The 20,740-nt window shown below is 33.6% G+C and overlaps 1 protein-coding gene across 1 annotated transcript in view; it reads right to left on the bottom strand.

Moving 5' to 3' along the window:
• Positions 1–20,740, bottom strand: part of Smp_150370 (putative metabotropic glutamate receptor 2, 3 (mglur group 2)) — a gene marked incomplete at both ends in the record, with an annotated part of 30,512 nt that overhangs the window by 8,832 nt on the left and 940 nt on the right. The window contains 3 exons of the mRNA XM_018793902.1: positions 7,448–8,134; positions 9,163–9,319; positions 17,428–17,641. Coding sequence (XP_018648368.1) covers positions 7,448–8,134; positions 9,163–9,319; positions 17,428–17,641 — 1,058 coding nt within the window. The remainder of the gene's footprint in view (positions 1–7,447; positions 8,135–9,162; positions 9,320–17,427; positions 17,642–20,740) is intronic.

Below are 20,740 nucleotides of genomic sequence, written 5' to 3'. Positions count from 1 at the left end.
GTGATAAGATATAGTGTGGTTTAATATCATCAATAATATTTTGTTATTTAGAAAAAAACATTTTTCTAGAAATAGGAAATAGTAACATTATTACTTTATTATTATTATTACTATCTCCATTAGTGATAGCGTTAATAAAAAGAATTAAAATCGACTCAATTCATGTTTACTATTAAAGATAAGTTTTGAAAGAAATGTATGACAAATATTTGAATGTAATATCAGATACATATTTATGATTAATATCTATCTAATTGTAACATTCGGATAATTTGTAAGTTTTCAAATGGGAATAATCTTATCTTTTGTATTCAGTATTGATTTGTGAATGAGTAATGACGAGTAACAGTAAGCTATGATGTGGGACGGAAAAAAATATTTGAACAGTTAATGATTGCATGACTAAGGGAACATATTCTTGTAACTATTGATCATTAAAGTTTAAAATCTTGAAGATACCAGTAATGTTTGAGAGAATTTTTATATAGACTGAAATTTCGTAGAGCCTCTTCAATGTGTAGAACAATAATTAACTTTTAATGGATATATTTGGTTAAATGGTCGCTGTGTTATTGAGGATTGGATAAAATCGGTCATTATCATTAGAATTTGTCTTCTTCATTCGATAGCCCGAACAGTGACCATATCGCATAAGGGTTAATGATTAAAAGTATGCAAAATAATGGTTATCATAGTAGGTAAGAAATGTATTTCATTCACCTAAACCAATGTCAAACAGGAATTGCATAAGTTTTAGTATGAAAACCTAAAATTGTTAAACCTATCATGACCTCATGTTATTGTTGGCAATATGTTAGCTGTACTCCTTGCTTTGTCATATGGCTTTTGATAGTCCAGTGATTTAATCAAAGAGTCAGTCAGTCAGTCACAACGTAGAACTTCGTACGTACGTACATCAGTTCGAGTTGCCATACCACATTATCACAGAAATGCAGTTGTCGATTCAGATACCATAGTGGTAGAAGTAGTAGGAGTATAATCAGAAATCCAAAAGATTAGGGTTTGAAGAAATTATTGAAGGAGTATAATACGGTGAAATAAATTTGGAAAAAGAAAAAGGATACGGACATGAAGAATTCAAAAGGTTAGAATTCGATAGAACACAAGGAGTGGATGCACCTTCTCCATTGCAAACGATTTTGAGCTATGTCATCCAAGGTCTCTAACCATCGATTACTATTATCTCGCAAATCCCAATCAAATAGCCTACACCTACCAGCATGGCTCAGTCCAATTGTCAGTGACTTCATTGATTTGTGCCACGTTTTGGTCTGGCCACCCCTAGCTTTCTTCCAACCTACTCCCACACCATGAAATATTGCACGTCGGGCAGTCGGTGGTTGGGCATACGTAACACATGTCCCAGCCATCTCAACTGATGAAGTTTCACTACTTCATCAATCGATTTGCCATCCTTACCTAGTACTCGTTTCCTAACAACTGCATTACTTACCCGGTGGTCCCAGGATATACGAGAAATGCTTCGAAGACACCTGTGATCAAATACTAGTAGCCTACGAATATCCTCTACTCTTACCGGCCACGTTTCACTGCCATAAAGTAGGACGGAACGAACTGCTGCACAGTAAACACGTTCTTTTGTTGCTAGACGGATATCTCGCCTACGCCATAAATGACGCAAGTTGACGAAAGCTAGACGAGCCTTCTGTATCCGTGCTGAGATTTCGTCACACACCAGACCACAAGGGCTGATGAGACTCCCAATATAAGTGAAGTGGTCTACACGCTCAACTACTTCACTTCCTATCATTAGTTCAGGTGTCGCTGCAACCCAATCCTGAAGTAACATTTTGCACTTCGAGGGAGAGAATCGCATTCCGAACATGCCTGCATAGTTGCTTATAGTGGTCAGAAGACTCTGCATGTTGCCAGCGTCCTCACCAAGTAAAACTATGTCGTCGGCGTATTCTAAGTCAACAAGTGAGCCTCCCGGTAAAAGTTCAACTCCTGGAGGTTTAGCTGATGAAGGTGCTATCTCTAAAAGTATGTCAATGACAAAGCCATAGGCTCTAACTCGACCAATTGTGTTCGAGTAGAGAGCCTTTATGAGGTTAATGTACGTCTTTGGTACTCCTTTCACTGACAAACACTGCCATATAACCTCACGATCAACGGAGCCAAATGCCGCCTTAAGGTCAAGAAATACTACGATTGTGGGACATCTGAATGTATGTCTATGTTCTAGGACCTGACGTAGAGTGAATATCTGGTCTATGCAACCAGTCCAGGTCGAAAACCAGCCTGGTTTTCTCTAGTCTGCTCTTCACGAGCTTTGGTTAGGCGACCTAGTATTATTGAAGCTAATATTTTAGACACTATATTAGTCAAACTGATTCCTCTGTGATTGTCACAGGAGGACTTATGTCCTTTCTTATAGACTGGCACAATCAGTGGTTGGGACCAGTCAGATGAAATTACGTCCAGTTCCCAGATTCTACCTAAGACCTCAGTCAATCTCACTGCTAGTACTGGACCACCATCCTTAAAAATCTCAGGGGTCAACCTGTCAGGGCCTGCGGCTCTCCCTCGCTTCAGATTTCCTATAGCTTTTTCAACCTCGCAGAGGGTTGGAGGACTTACATCAATTTGCCATTCAGGACGACTGGGGATCGTGGGTAACTGATGTGTGGCTGAAGGCCAGTTGAACTGATCCCTAAAGTGTTCTGCCCATCGATCCAATCTCCTGGATTGAGAATGAATGATATGCCCATCTTTATCTGAGATGGTTTCACTGATATTGGGGTTCCTAATACCGGTTTCTTTAACGAGTCTGAATAGCTGCCTACTGTTACCTATTGCCGCTGCCTTTTCCATCTCTCTTGCTTTCGCTGCCCACCACTGTTCACGATCATTACGTAGGCTTCTAATTAGCCTGCGCTTAAGCTGACTCCGCTCTTCGTTATGTTCAGAGCCAGGTGGGATGAGTTTTCGAGCATCTATCAGTGAGGTAGATACTGCCGAGATCCATTGTTTCTCAATGACCTTATGGCTTACCTTACTAGCGGATATCACTGCTGTTTCCACAGCGTTACGGATGTCATTCCACGCTGCCTCGGGGTGGGCACAACTTACATGTCTGTCTAACTGTTTTTCCAGTTGTTCCTGAAATATATTCTTAGCTTGTTTATCATTAAGTAAAACCCTTAGAGGCTTCCCTGCAGTGTCTTTCCTACGTCCAGTAAGACGCAGACAGATACGTGCTCGCACTAGAGCATGATCTGAATCTAAACATGTGCTCCAGAATGAGCGACAGTCTTCTATCGAGCCCCTCCATCGGTGGCTGATAGCGATGTGATCTAATTGGGTCCAACGTTGGGACGAATTCGGGGGTCGCCATGTCAAAAGATGTTTTTCCTTATGCTTGAAGTCAGTATTTGCAAGAAATAGGCGGTTATCTGAGCACAGCTGCAACAGACGGTCGCCATTATCTGTCCTCTGAGCCACGACACCATAAGATCCACCCAGGTGTCTTTCCCTTTCACTTAGTTTACCTACTTGAGCATTAAAGTCACCAGCCACTATTACTACATCAGAACGCCTAGCTTTTCGGAGAAGGTCAGAAAGTTTCCTGTAGAACTCATCTTTTATATCGTCTGAGCTGCAGTCAGTGGGAGAGTGGGCAGAGACGACGAAGAGGCAACGACGAGTTTCCCTATCTTTCCGAGTCCTTACTGATCCGTTTAGTCGGACAGCGCATAGACGACTGTCTACTGGGATCCAGTCTAAAAGAGCTAGTTCTGCCCTACGACTTAATGCTATACCTACTCCAGCGAGGCCACGGGAAGCAGCATCAGGGCTTCCAGATACACGGAGCGTGTATCGAGATGGTTCTTTATTTTGATTAGGTGCGGTCAAATGAATGACACCACTCGGATCTTGTATGCGCGTTTCGGAGACGCGGCACACATCGATGGTGTAAGATTCTAGAGTCCTAGCTAAGGAAGCCTGTTGTCCTATTTGGCACAATGTTCGGACATTAAAAGTTCCTACATGTAGTTTAGAGCGTGGTTTCAGGAGACCAGGAATAACGTTCCGTGTACCCGAATCGTTTTCCCTAGCGGTGCGAGGTGATAAAAGGACGTGGGAAGGGTTAGTCGTGGAGATAAGAGAGTTATTAGGATGTGTAGGAAGGATTTGAAAGTGACCAACCTGGTCTCGTGTGCAGTTATGGGTATGAGGGCTAGTATCACTTCCCGGCTGCCCACACCGTGTAAGGGTATTTCTTGAGGGACCTGTAAAAGAAGTCGGATTAGTGTTGGTCATAACGACCTGGGAGCGTGACCGCAGTGTCCAAGGGACAACTGCTTGAGACCGGTCACGCACGGCCTTTTCGTGGGGGATTTTTGACGTGTTAGCTCCGTTCTTCAAAGGTCCTTACCGCCGGAGACGGAAATCCGTGGGATAAGGTGAGGTGTGCATTTTTAGGGTCGACCTTTTCTAATCCCACCCGTCCTTGTGGGAAGGCAGCATCGCTGTCATGCTGGTTGTCTGAAGGAAACACCTTACTGCTGTCACACCTCTGTACAGTCAGCAGTACGACTTCGCCTTCGGACCTTGGGATTGCTGCTTTTAGTCTCACCGCTCTTCAACCGACCTGTCTGGCATGGTAGGACCTTGAGGAACGATTGTTCCAGCCACTATAGCTCGATTGGATCATCACGATAGGCAAGCCCGACCACCACGTCAAGGTAGCAGCAACGGTTGGGATTTAATCAAAGAAAAACATTTCAGTGGTTGTAAGCACTTGGAGCCGAGGATCTAGGTGTTCTAATAGAATCGCCATGAGAATTGGAATGGTTTCAAAAACATTTACTATCATTTGCTTTATAATCTTATCTGTTATCCTTGAGTTCTTATACAGCATTGCTCTTGGCTCTTAATATTTTTAACGGAAATATTCTAGTTAAGGATAATATTTTTCTGAGCGAATATACCCTGAAAAACACTAAAATGTAATGAACATCAATTCAACTTTGATAGTAAGAATATCACTTCGAAATCTGCATAACCATCAGTCTTGACTGAAATCTGTTTCGGATGAAGTAAAGATAATCGCATTAATAAGTTATCCACCCTTGTTATGTCGATTTTGCACACTCTTCAAGATAAATAAGAATTTGTAGTTATCAGTGCCAAGGTTGGACTTCATATTTTCAAATAAATTGAGCAATGGGTAGAGGGTTAATAATAAATATAAATGCTGCTTGAGCAACTATATAAATTAACGGAGTTTTTATTAAATGTTTATTGAAAACAACCGGTCTAATGATCAAAAATTTTTGGTTAAATCTTACTCATATACTAAACGGAAAACCTCTTATCCCCCCTTTTTCAAGTGGCTATTGATCTATTTAATATAAAATTATCTGTAAAAGTTAAAAAGATTGAGTAGACCAGTTCGAAATAACAGAAATGACTTTAGTTAAAATTGTAACTCAACTGATCGAGATCTATTCTTTCGTTGAGACATTACTAATAAAGTGACACCAAGTCATTTTTCATTCCTGAAAAACGGTAGACTATCATTCAGACAAAATATATGCTTTATATAATTGTTTAACTATTTCACACATGGGAAACGGGATTATTTCCTTACATTATAGCTGCCTTACGGAAGATGATGCTAATAGCTCCACTTAATAATGATCATCCTATTTCTATTTCTAACTTATGATTGACGTATATGTTTTCATGGATGCTATAAAGTATATCTTTAACTCTTAAGTGTTTGATATATCAGTTAGAATAAATAATGATCTGTCCAATTTAGCCTGTCTCACTTTATTAGAAATTGTAAGGGGGAAGGATATATATATATATATATATATGCACGATCATTCAGGACATGACATGCTGTTAATGGAAAAAATATTCTGATCTAAATAACAATTTACATAGTACACTGTAGTCAGTATTGTACAAATATCCTACTGTTGATTAAAATTTCATTTTTCATTCCCTGTAAATCTTTTCACTTCAACTATTTCATCATTTTTGATTATTATAAGATGATTGTGCTTTTACTTTTATGTAACTATTCTCAAAGGTCATCTCAGCTGTTTTGGAATACACGTACATTAAAAATGTCCTATTAAGTAGAATGGAATACACAAAAACAATTTTATGCGTATGCATATTGAATAATTAGAGAAATGACATTTATAGAATGCGTTCAGAAAATCTGTCAGTTATTTAGATAATATTTGCAATAGTGTTTTAATTGCTACCAGTAGTATTGGTAGTGGTAACATATTAGTTACTAACTGACCTTCATTTGTCATAAATCAACAAAGGTATATATAGAAATCAGTTTCTAATATTGTTCATTTATTATCACGACTGTTGTGCACAGGCAACAGTCATAGTTTTCAGAGAGTGATATGTTTATACTTAACGTATTTTCTGATTCTTAGTCAATAGGGTTTCGGTTGTGTGATTCCTGATATATGGTTTTTAAGAAGTACAGTTTTCTGTACTCAGTTGCCCAATTGAATTTAACATAGCAATTTTTTAAAACTAATTAGCAAGGTCCAAAATTCAAATTTTTCAATCATTAGTCCATTACTACAATTAAAAGTATGAATTATATCGAAGCTACTGATTTCTTAGTGAAACAGTAATTTTATGTGTAAAATAAAAATGCTGACTGTGACCCTGACCCGTCAGTATACATAAGTGGAAGAATGCATAGTTATGCAAATCTTAATCTTCTTTTATTTAACATGTAGTAAAACTACTGAAACGCTTCAACTATTTTGATGGAGCTTTGGTCTCTGAGCTGGATGATTTGGTCGTGGATCTTCTATTGTTACTCTGAACGAAATCTTCAGCACAAACTTTGAGTAGAAGTATTCTGTTAATATATAAGTGTAGAACTTGAAGAGATTTCACTGAAAAAAAAATTCTTTGTTCATGTGTCAGTGTTTTAAATTATTGAGTCAACACAGTTTGTGTGTATAAATGAATGTACACACTGGTTAAACAGTTCACTTCATTTAATTTGTAACCACTTCTCGACTAAATATAACCGCTGTAGAAGCTTGTAATGATTGATAAGAACAGGACTTCAAAACTCAGTATATGATTAGTTATTGAGAGCATTCATTTAAACTCAAAAGGGTTTTTGAAGAAGTTTACTTTTGTAACTATTTTATGAAGTGAAACACTGGACTGAGATCACAGTATACCTTCTAAAGAATGAACCATTTTAGTGACTATCACAAGTTTTAGAAATTACTCAAGGTATACGTTTACGTGTTAAACGTATTATTGTTAACATATTATTTTAATATAGTACTTGATATGCAAACTTTTACTGATCTCTTCTGATTTATCTGAATTATTTTCAGTATATATCGACTATTAATATATGAAGTGTAACGTTTATATTCAATAGAATACTTACTTGATGATTGCTTATTGTAGCGTAATACATTGGTAAAAATGCCAACCATATAATACATGTTGTGTACATAGTGAAGCCAATAAACTTTGACTCATTAAAATTTTCTGGAATCTGTCGTGTTTTTACAGCATATGCTGTACAAACAATGATTAAAATCATGTTGTAAGCCAGGGAGATTAAGAAACTTTTATCTTTCATTGCACATCGTAAAACAAGATAACCAGGTCTAATTTCATCAATCCGTGTATCGGGTGAATCAAAGCCAAACCATATAGCTGATAAGGATAATTGTAGTGCGATTAATGATCCAGAAATAGCAAGTTGTGATCTTGGTGAAATATATACAGGACGTTTAGTAGTACGTTTTGCTGCATCAAATATTCTTGCTATACGATTGGTTTTTGTTAATAATGAAGCATACATCATTGCAAAACCAAGACCAATTAGGATTCGCTGTAATGAACATGTGAAAATTGACGGTCTTGCAATCAGAATGAATGCACATGAATAGCAAACTAAACATCCAGCTAATTGTACATAAGCTAGTTCACGTCCTGTAGCGCGAATCAAGGGTGTATCCGAGTAGAAAACCCATGTAAGTATAACTCCACCAGTTATTAGTATTCCAAGACTACTGAAAGTTATTGGAACGATTGCGAACCACGTCGAAATATCAATATAGTGTAACTGTATGCAAAAATAAAAATTTCTAAGAGGTTAGAACATTTAAGTACAAAATTTTGGTAGATTTGTATTTTAGGAATAAGAAAGATTACTATCCGGAATTCCAACCCGTATCTCAAATTTTCGATCGAGTGTTTAGGTAAATTATACCTTCATATTAGGCAGCATTGATGATCCTTGTTGTTTCCAAGTCACAAGCTAGAAATTATTGTGATATAAATGCGGTTGTAAATTTACAAGATGATGTGTCTCTATCAACAAATTTTTTCATTTTGCTGTAATAAGTTTATATCATAGGCTCGATGTTCTCTGAGGATAATACAAGAAAGATGTTTTCGACTACAAATATACTTCAAAGCTCATCGCATAGTGACATTCTGTTTTTTGAACCTACTATCAGATGGTGTTAATGATATCAACGTTTGGTGAAAAACATCAAGTTCTATGGTAAACAGTTGAATAGATGGTTATCCATCGCAGTACTTTAACTTTCGATAGTAGGAAATCTTCCTAAATGGAACTAATTGTGGTTAACCGTACAACACACTTTAATTTTTAGTCGACATATCAAACTGTTTTATTTTTTCTTTGTCACCATTAATGATTCCAGGAATGTATTAATTGTTCATAATTTTTACCTTTGTTATCCTGAATTTTGATTGGGCTACCATAAAAAAACTGTTCAATGGTTACTGATGATTCAATGTTTCACTAGCATACTATTACTTTGTGGAATGTAACAATTTAAAACCCTCGCCATTTCAACTTCAAACTTTAGCACCTTTATTTTAATTGTTTTTAAATCTAATTATATTTGGATCACTCATATTTCTAACTTCTAAATGAAACTCATTTCAGTTGGACTAAACTATCTTCAGCGATTCATTTGATACCGAAAATTAACTAGAATGATTGACTTTAAATAAAAACATGTATCATACATTTATTTATTGAGATTTTGAAAATATTACCGTTTGAACGTTGGATGGAGTTATGTGTAGCAAATGATAAATAACCAATTTTGCACTTACCTCTAAAAGTTCGCATGTTCTTTTATCCTTTGAAGGCCAATGTTGAAAAGGACAAGTTTCACAGTGAGTTAAATTAACTACGCGTTGGTCTACACCGCATGTTTCGCATGACCAACAACACTGTTGTTTCTTGTCTAAACGTCGAACTTCACCAAATCTATATTAAATTAATTAGAAAAAAAGAGTAAAAATAAACATCTTATTTGCGTTGTATTTTACAGTTTCTTATTAGCAAAGAAGTAACTTTCGTAGCTGGTAACATATAGGTGGTTGAGGGATTAAATATAAAGCAGACTATCTGATTATTTATTCTTATGAACAAGACATATCCGTTTTCTGACTGAGGTGTTGTCTCTGAAATGCCATTGAACAATATATAGTGTAATTGAATATCTAATCCTAAGCATTGGATTCTATCGATTAAACTCAATGTGATGATCAATGCACCTTAGCAACGACCGTCAACTGGAACACAGCCTTTCTGTTGATTATCTCCAACTACTTAAAATTTAGTAAATTTGGTGTAGAGTAACTTAAATTACTGTTTAGGCCTTAAATAGATCTAAAGACTCCGATCAGTGCGGATGACTAGACAAGCGTAATAATGGTTACATCCCGGTGATAATTTGGTTGGCACAGATAGTTTCCACATAGCTGTAAGATTCGACGTTATTGACATTTCGTTTTTTATAATTTCTGTCATTAAGTAATCAATATTCACCCATGAAATTCCTCAAAAGACCAAGTGCTGAATTTTAGAAATAGATAATACTACATTATACGCTTTTGGTCTATTTAGCTCCATAGATGTTGTGCTACAAACTCACTGTTGAATTCATCTGAAAACCGTAGTTTCAAGAACATTGAAAATACCAATATTGGCATAAATCTATTTTTTTCTAATCATACTACTCATAGTTTATTGTTCTTCATCGAAGTTATCACAACAGTAGATAAAACTGTACAAATGAAATCAACTACACAGTATATTTTGTTTGTACAACATTGAGATAAGAAACCAAAAGTTACTTTTGAAATTGGTTTTGACTTTTTTTAATGATATGGTCTGATAATCTTGTTTTCAGAATATACAGAGACATAACACTATCACTTTCTGAATCAATGATTTTGAAAGTGATAACCATCAATATTATGGTCATATGTCGGCAAAAACGCGATATAATACTGACCATACTTTAAGAGAAGCGTTCTATAATTTTTCAAAGAAGAAATAAAAAAAGATTTATTCTAGTTGAAATACTATAACATCACCGTGAAGCAGGTTGTTATTCTCTTTTTAAAACAAAAAGTATATGTCCAAATTCATTTCCACAATCAAAAGCTTTGATGGAGAAATTGGAAATTTAGATTTTTGTTCCTCAAGTCATCACCTTATCATCTGTACAATCTATCATCTCTTGAAGCTTACCTATTAGTAAAAGATGATTTATCAAAATGTAACAAACTTTCTCTAAACACTTTCAACTTTCCCATTTTATCTATAGATTTAAAATGTGTTTTTCATAGAATAGTTTAACAATTCTTAAAACAATTTTTATATATTCTTGCTAGACCAACAATTTTTAGAGTCAAAATATCAGTAGATATGATGGGCTTGTTTAAACTTTTAGAGATTGAATCTATTACACTCAAGTGTTTGAATCAGTCACTGAATGTTTTTTTTCTTCCTTTCTAGATGATTGCTGTGAGCCAATAGATTATTATAGGGTTAGCAACTGTGTATTAGATAAATTATTGGAAATTAGCGTTTCCATACACTAGAGTGATTCATGACCTTTTGTTATGTTTTCAAGTTTATACAATGATTCACTGTTTTAAACTAAATAGAACATAAAAAGGCGAACACATTTTAATAACTGAACATAAACGGAACTCATGCTTAAAAAATGAAATAGAGCAGAAGAATTTCAGCTGAGAAATCATTGACAGAGAGTAACTTGATCTAAAGATTTGCAAATATCAAGAAAATGGCATGAATCAACTACATATAAGATTATGTAACTAAAACAACATTTTCTAAAGAGACAAGGAATGGAGAACACTTCACACAGCGCCAGATTAATAAAAGGGTAAGTTGTATATATATCTATTCAATACATAGTTTAGATAAGGTGTCTGGTCGTGGGATTCAGTCCCAAAACTTTCGGTTACAGGAGGGAACGATTAACCTTTAGACCAATCAGCTGTCTATGTTCGACTAGTTCACGATATTTTTCAACCCGTATCCATTATCTTTAGTAGATGGCTCTCTCATACCCGACACAGATTGAACTCCACCACTCATAGCTTCTCACTTGGATTTGAAACATCTACATATTGAAGCCAGTTACTACTAAGACTATGAAATATATTTTAAACATCAAAATTTTTTTAGTTCAAATATGGTCTACTCAAGCAAACAATAATTTTACCTTTAATTTCAGAATTTTGTTAAACAGATAACATTCAGTTCATTCAATCAACATTCGAACAAACAAGATTAAAATGAAGTAAATCTGACATTTCATCATCAAGTTTATATTTCTAGTTACTAGCAATAAAAGAATATGTACGTGTATCTTTATATTCTGGTATGCCTAGTATACCTAGTCATCAAGTTACATGTTATTCGTTTAGTTTTTCTATTAAAGACTCTCATACCGATAATATGAACAACTGAAAATAATCTTTTGTGTTTATTTATCCCAAGAATACTGAATGAACATCAATCAACAAATGTAATCTAAATATACCAAACATAATGTGTTTATACACCTGAGATAATAGTTTTTCATATCTATATTTATATTTATATATTATTCAATGTTGTTGTTGTTATGTGTTGTCTGAAAATGAATAAATTACTTACCCTCTGGGCAAATGTTTCTTATAAAATAATGTAATGTTTTTTGTTTTCATTTTTACCGGAAAAAAATCGTTATCACTTCGTAAAATGTGACGTAAACAACCAGTTTATCATGTATCACCAGTTAAAGTGTTTTGTAATGGAATCATCAAGCTAATTCATAATCTGCTTATTAAGGTATGGGATATAAAAATGACTGCATAGTTAGTTAGTATACCGGTGTTTAACTACCGAATAGTCATATCATTTACTTAAATGTATCGTTAGGTAATTCGTCGGAATTGGGAAGATATTGTTCACGATCTATATGTATACGATGGATCACAGAGTCATAAGTGTGATGACACATTTAAATAAAACAACTTCATTATCGAAATCTGCTGTATCAATAGTTTACTTCACGATATGCTTAGGGTTTTCTTCATCATGCTGTTTATTTATTAATAGGAAGTCAATGGATTTAGCCATTTTTTCTAAAATTAAAACTATATTCGGTGGGATACAATAATACATCTTTCTATTCAAAACTATATTGAAGTTTATAAAAACATTCATCATAAGTAAATCTAATATTCGTTAGCCGATTGTGAATCTGTGTCGTCTCACCTTTAAATACCATGAAATTTCCTCTACATTTTAACTGCTTTATTTTGTTACAACATATGTTACTATTTATTTCTAATTACAATCCAATTATCCTGTCACCAAGTAAGTGAGCATTGAAACTGTGGTTTACTTCTAAAATCATGAAAATAAGGTAATCTATGTTAAATATGTTTGATCCCAACTGCTTCACTGAGTCGATACTTATTTAATTCAGAAAGGAAATAAAATGAATTGATATTTGTCCTATTTAAATTCAAGAACCTACAGAAGCACGAACCTCACCATATATTCAAAATACATGTTTGATTAGAGAATTGTTTTAGAAATTCCATAAAATTTTATACACAGTGATACTGAATTACATTTCTCAGTGTAAAATATATACACGAGGTTTTAACTTTTCTGATCAGTGTTATTAACTAGCAAAGATGAACAGTGGCTGGCAGTGGAATCCAGGACGCGCGTTTCGTCCTATTTGGGGCTCGTCAGCTGGGTGTACCTGCATGTCAGAGTTGATGTTCACTCTGGGACTCAAACGCCATCGCGTTATCCACTCAGCTACTGAGTTCTGATAGCTACCTGCTTGTGCAATGGGGTGAAGTTTGAATTCACTTGATATTGTTTGCTTGAATTTCCCCATTGTTATTTAGGACTACAATTGATTTAAGGCTATATCGAGGCAATACACACAGTATGCACGTATGCCAATAACAGAGACTGATCAATTACAGTCCTGAAAATCAATGGGAATATTCAAACAAACAATACCAAGTGAGTATTATTAATTGTTTCAAATGGCTTAGATACTCGGATAAAGTTTTTTAGTAAAGTTCAAAGGTCATTTAAAAAGGGTAGGAAAAAATAATTTAAGGTTATGAATTATAATCGGTGCAGCAACATCACGTGAATATGAAGAGAAACGGTAATGTTACAATAGGGTCAGTGGGCTAATACTATTTGAAGTGAAAATTCCTATCTGAAGTGCAGTGCAAAGCAAACGTTTGGAATACATTTATGATTAGAGTTTCTAGTACATAGTTGACGTAGTTATCTTGAATAAGGATATGATTATCTTAATATAGACTGAAGAATCATAGAGATTCAGTGCATATCTCTTTATTTCAAATTTCTTCACTTTGATCGATTCTTCCCAGTCTTTTTTATCATTTAGAACCGAGTCTAAATTTTCGTTTGAATGATCTTTGCAGAGTATAAGGGTAGTTAACCCAGTAAGTTTTGCCATATTTACATTTCTAATGCAATACCCTAATATTAGAGTATTAAACCTGCAAAATATCAAGGGATTAACTTTTCCTTAGTAGTTATTCAAACGACATTCATAAGCGAATAGCTATTTAACATATACAATAGGTTTTTTGTCGTATATAAAGACAGCTGTCAAAATACAAAAAATTTACTATTTCCTATTATGTAAACATAAAAATAAAAAACCTGTCTATTATCTTGTGAAGAAATTTGCTGTTGACAGTAAAAAATCAGTGTTTAAAACAAGTCAAGTTCTTTAACACAGTAGTGAATTGTTAGTATCAAAGTTATGTATCTCATAGTACAGTCACCACACTACTGTTGATATCATTTAAACTAGGTGTTCAAGACAGATAACCCTGATGAAAATAGTAACAGACGCTTTGCTGTCTTCTACGTTATCAACTAACTAACCTTCAATGAATACAGAAAAGATACTGATCATACCCTTAACTAATAAAAACAGTTATATATTTGTGATACCCCCAAAATTAAAATTTTTGGTATTTCGTTTATTTATCTATTTTCTGTAGAAGTGACTTATGCCAAGTTGAACTTTGGCAATAATATTTATCATTATTGTTGCTTTCAATAAGTCCCCAAATATAACTTATCATGACATTACAAAATCCAGTACTTAAATACACTAACTATTAGGTCAAATGTCTTGACTAAATGAGTACCAATTTAGTGCACAGAAAATAATTTTGATTTACTTTTAACGACAATATTACATTAGAAGAGAACAATAAATGACTAATGAATTGTACGTGACGTAGTCCATTCAATAGTTATACTCCTTAACAATGTATATTTTTAACATTCGTAGTTGAATTTGGAGATTGATCTAATTGTATGGGTATGGTTACTCATAGAACAGGGACAAAAAGTCATGTATCAATTTGTTCACAAACAATTACTGTCTACCTATATGGGATCTAATTGCTTCATAATGTTATAGATAAGGTATTGATATTCTTGAAATTCCATTAACCCATGAATTTGACTATTCCCCCATCACATTTGTGACCACAGTTGTCCATATGTATTAAAATACGTAACAGCATACAATACGTTTACAGTGCTAGTCTATGTTTGTATATACGTATGGGAAGGAGGCGTCCTCTTTAGCGTAATTCATTTTACGTTTGATATGTTTTAGTTTGTAGATGATATTTACTTCCATTTTAATTTGGAGTTGTGTCTGTCAGTTTACATGGAATGTAGCAAAATGAATGTGTTGATTCGGGCTTGACTTTGATCTTGCGGGATCCTAAATTCCTTATGGTGATTTCTGAGTTTTATATGTTGTGCAAAAATATGGTTTCTAGTTTCTGAGATTGACTAGCAAAATATGTAGATTTACTGGATACCTTTTAATGGACTTGTGTAGATAACCATGATAACAAATTCTAATTACGCAACTAGATAGAAATGAAGTCGTCTGAACCAGCTAGATTTGTTTTAGTAGAGTTTTGAATAACTCATCTTTAGCCAGATAGGCAAATCAAGCTGTTTGTAGTCACAACTGATATTTCATTTTTTTAACAATTGTGAAGGTAAAGTATGACTTGTTTACTATTATATTTACTTTCTTCCATCAAAAGTTTTGGAAAATAGTGTTTAAAGCATTCGCTGTAAGATATTCAATTCTTAACTCAAAAAAGCTGCTAATGTTAATTTGAGAAAAAAATAATTACACGTTAAGACGGTGTGGAATGTTTCATTCTTGATTATGCAGTTAAGCTTGCTTTAAAGTCTATAATTAATGGTAGCTACGAAACAAGAGTAGCAACAAGGTAGCAATTTAATATGAAAAATTCAGTGCTATATTACCAGAATATTAACTTTATTTACACGCTTATGATTCACTAGGTTTTCATTGGATGAATGGGTAATGTTTAGATTAATTAATTTGTAGATGTTATTCATAAAATGATTGATCTCAGTTTTGATACAACTGTGAAGCAAGAAGCACAGGAAAGTTGTTCCGTCCAACTACGGGTCTCCTCAAAAATTCACATCTTTGACCTCATTAGGGACCGGTGTTAGGACATTCAAGTCTCTTTGAGAACAATTAACCTTGAAAGTAACTACATTGGCACCCAATGGTACACATCCTTAACTTTAACCAGTTCGTAACATAATTCAACAATCACTTAATGGCATTCATGAAAACTGTTTCACTTTAGACCAATTGAACTAAATTGGTCACAACTTCCAATTGAACATAAGAGACACATCTCCAGGAACGTTACTGGTGTGCTGAAAACTTTAGATTATTTCTCAATTATAAGTGTTATTCATCACAAGATGAGCTTGGTTTTTCACTATTCATATCGTTCTGAATGTTTTTAAGCTTTTTAATTTACATGATATTCTAAAATACAAAAACATGTTGCCAAAGTAAAAATTCAGTTTTGATCGGTGCAAACGCTTTAGTGATTTGATAAGGAAACTCGGAAAGTAATCATCAATTCTTATTGTAGATCATAGATTACAACAAAAAATATGAAGAAATCCCTAAAAGTATAATAAGTGTTAAAATAGTTTATTTTAGACAATTTTTTTTACTTTAGTACTTATACTCTACTTGTTTACCTTTCTAGCTATATACTCAAAGAGGAACTGTTGAAATTATCTTGGCTAGGAATATGTTTACTGAACACGAAACATAAATCCAGAGTATTGTTGAATTAATCGATACTAAAAACTTCAATATTGACTAGATGCTATATCGATCCTACTTCACATATTTAAGAAGAAATTTTGACAATTGCCTGGAATTAAATATAGGATCGTGCATCAATCTATACTTACACACTTTATTAAATGAAATTAACCTCTGGCTAAGATACTAGATGGAAAAAATGACAACAGAAAATGAATATTAGTTCGGTAGTTCTTATAAATATTAATAGAAAATCTAAATTAAAATAACAACAAAGTTACTATATAAATAGTGTAACTGGTAAGGTGTTGATAAGTCAAAGTAGGTGGTTTTGATGAATATTTTTAATTCAGAAATAAGATATAAATCTTTCTGTAAATATTGTTGTATGGATTACACTTTTAGGTCTTGTTTTATTAAGTTGTGAATCCCAGAAGACGTCAACAAGGTCAGTGAAAATTTTAAGAATAATAGTGATGATCGAGTGTGCACCTTGGATGAACAATCTGATCATTTCGAATGTTTAAGTTTAGTCGGGGTGACTAAGTGTATTTTTTTTTTAAACACGAGTGAATAACCAGTCATCTACCACTTAAGGGTTTAGATAAATATGACGGCAGAACTTTTGTATGTGAATACGTTCATACATTTAAGAGCATTTCGTATGATATTCGTGCTCTTCCAGATAACTAGTCGATGAGAAAGTCTGTGTTCAGAATAGATTAAATTTCATTCGGTATCCATTTAGACTAAAGTTCCTGATAAAGATTGAATGCTTATTTAAATAATAAAGAGGCTCTTTAAATGGTTAGTTTACTAACTGATACATCCAAAAAATAAAATACGTTCCACTTACCCACATTCTTCTGAACATTGGCTAACTGGAAACTTTTTTGATTCACCACCCGGCCATATAGGTCGTGCACGCATTGTAAGTTTACCACCTTGAAAATCACCGACTAAACGATAATGATACTGACCAGTGTATGGATCACGCGCATAATTATATATTGAATATTGTCCATAACCATCACCGTTTTCATCGAATGCAACATAGTTGCCATAATTATCTTTAACATAAATAAAAATGAGGTGGGAGAGTAAAGTGGATAAGATGTCAGTGTTGAGATTAATAGCGATCAAAGTAAAATGTTTTGTTAAAGAACGTTGATAGAGATGACTTACATCAACATGAAAATGAATTAACAATGTAGCAACATTATGTAATATTACTAAAATCAATACATCCAGACAATCATAGACAGGAGTTTTATTGGATAATTATCGAGGAAGATCTGAAATTTTTACAAAGTACTAGAAGTATGACATTCAGATCTGATAGCAATCTGCAGATATATTGTCATAAGTTCAGCCTGTTAACAATATTGAAGAGGTCAACTGAGATTCATACCCAACACAAATGCAAGAACCCATAAAAATAACCAATATAAATAAGATCATCAGAACGATCTGATATGACACTTGCTGAATCAATGGAGCGTTCTTTTCAAGATGAAGTAGTTCCTGTTTACACTGACCAGTGTGATAATGAAAGTTCTGAAATTAAACCACCTAGCGTGGGGAACTTTATATATATATATATAACCAGATATACATCAGTTTTCATAGTTGAACAAAGTTCCACTTATGTATGTGATGTTTTTGAAGGAAATCAGAATTTGGCTATATCTTGCTGTCAGTAAACAAGAAGTGTTACCTATTATGAACTGGTCATTTTGAAGAGGGAATAATTTCCCAATATAAAACTATCAGCCAGTAGCTACATATATGTACGCACAGATTTAAGGTGTTCATTTAAAAAAATATCACTCTAACCATAGAGTTCATTCTTCAGATCTTAACTAAGAATTATTTACTAAAATAAATTATTTAGTTGGTATCCAGAAGGATTTAGTGTAGAGGTTTTAAAAGAAGTAACCAGTGCCGACAAGCGTTTTCTTATTCATACACGTCTCCCTGATTTGTTTAATTTTAAAAGAATTTTAGAACGTTTATATTGACTAAGGGTTTCGTTACATTGTTACTAATCGATCATTAATTCAAATAAAATAATCTTTCTTTCATAAGTAAAAGGTTCCATTTGAATGAAGTGGTAGTTTGATTTTAAAAAGTAGGTCAGTGACACAGTTGGGTTATATCCATAGTTATTTAGTATACATAAGTCCAATTTAAATTAGCATTGCATCTTTTAAAAATTTATCTAAACTTTTCTAAAGTATTAGAAAGTATTCTATATTAGCTTAAAGCATAATGTGAAGCAATAAAGAAAAAATAGATTATAGAAAGAAAAAAAACATCCACTTTAAAAATATTAAGACAAGTTTGAATTAGGGAGGACTTAAATATCTAAGAGAAAGGTCAATAATATTAATATGTTCATTAATAGTTATCATTTGAAAAACACAAATTTTCGAAAATATCTTGATATATTTCTTAATGGCTTAAATAAAGAAAAGTAACATTGCAAACTACTTAGCAATCAAAAGATAACTATAGTTTACTAAGTATTGTTTGTTTAAATCTTCTCATTGATGTTTAGGATTGCAACTGGATTCCACTGCTAGCCACTGTCCATCTTTGCTTATAATTCTTGTGTATTAAGGCGATATCGAGGCAGTGCGCAGAGTATGCATATATGCCAATTAGAGACTGACCAGTTGCAGTCCTAAAAAACAATGGGAAGATTGAAACAAACAATACTAAGTGAATTTTAACTTCACCACATTGCACAGGCAGGTGGCTATCAGGACTCAGTAGCTGAGTGGATAATGCGATGGCGTTTGAAGTGAACGATGCTGGGCTCGAGTACGAGAGTGAACATCAACTCTGAGATGCAGGTACATCCAGCTGACGAGTCCCGAATAGGATGAAGCGCGCATTCTGGATTCTATTGCTAGCCAATATCCATCTTTGCTCATAATGCTTGTGAATTAAAGCTATATCGAGGCAATACGCACAGTATGCACATATGCCAATCAGAGACTGACCAGTTGAGGTCCTAAACATCATTGGAAGATTCAAACAAACAATACTAAGTGAAAATAAGTGTTATTGTTCTAAAAGAAAAAAACGGACACTAATAATCCCTGAATTTTTCTTTATATGTTACTGATAAATAAGTTAAACTTCTTTAATAAATGTCTTATGTTTAGTTCTAACTTCCAATATTATTATGATTATTGTTATCTATGTGTGATTGTTTATTCTGTTGATACAAATCTCTATTCACCGATTCAATATTGTACAATCTTATTTTAGAAATCTTTCTCTGTTTATATTAATGCCTCGTTTAACATGGGTAAAACTGAAAAATTATTAGACATAATTATCTCTCCTTCATTTTTTCATCAAAATAATTGCACTAAAATAAATTATGTTTAATTTTTTATTCCACATGAATACACAAAATGTAAGCCAATACATGTTTACTATCGTTTTTACTTTTGATTTTAAACGAAACATGAACTATTCTTCCTATTTAATGTCTCACATCATCTCGGCACCCAAATACTGTGAAACTATTCCTTCTAATTTAGACGAAAGTTCTTATATGAACTATTCTTGATCATAAGTTGGGTTTTTGGTTACGTACACAGTAAAAGCTATTTTGTCTTCTGTTAAAGCAATGGAAACACTTGGCAATACACATAGTGGATTGCCGTTCCTAAATAACAAATGATGTGTAGATAAATACATAAAGAAATCTAATTGTGAGCAACCTACTGATGATCATACATATATCGCGTGACTGACATAAGTTTAATCATATGTAATGAATATTTTTATTTGGCGTAGTGTTAATAAAGTTATGAAACTTATTCTATCAACAGAATGATTCATGTTGAACAGATCAGTAATTCTTGTCACATTGTCAGTGGTAGTTGAAAGGGACCTTTTAAACTAATGTATACAATTACTGATATTTGTTTATATAATGTATTCAGTATCAGACTTCCACTTACGTAGTTTTTTCTCTGTAATGAATTGTCAGAATGTTATAATTAACAGAGTGAGTTTTATATAAGAACTCTCGTCTAAATTAGAGCGAATAGTTTCACAATATTTGAGCGCCGAGTTGATGTAAGACATTAAATAGGAATAATATATATTTGTAAATTCTCAGCGAATGAATTTGTAGTAAATCCAAC

Source organism: Schistosoma mansoni, chromosome 1 (genome assembly GCF_000237925.1).
Source record: "Schistosoma mansoni strain Puerto Rico chromosome 1, complete genome".
Classification (NCBI taxonomy): Eukaryota; Metazoa; Platyhelminthes; class Trematoda; order Strigeidida; family Schistosomatidae; genus Schistosoma; species Schistosoma mansoni.
The sequence above is the reverse complement of the archived record's forward strand: the minus strand, read 5'-3'. Positions and strand labels throughout refer to the sequence as shown.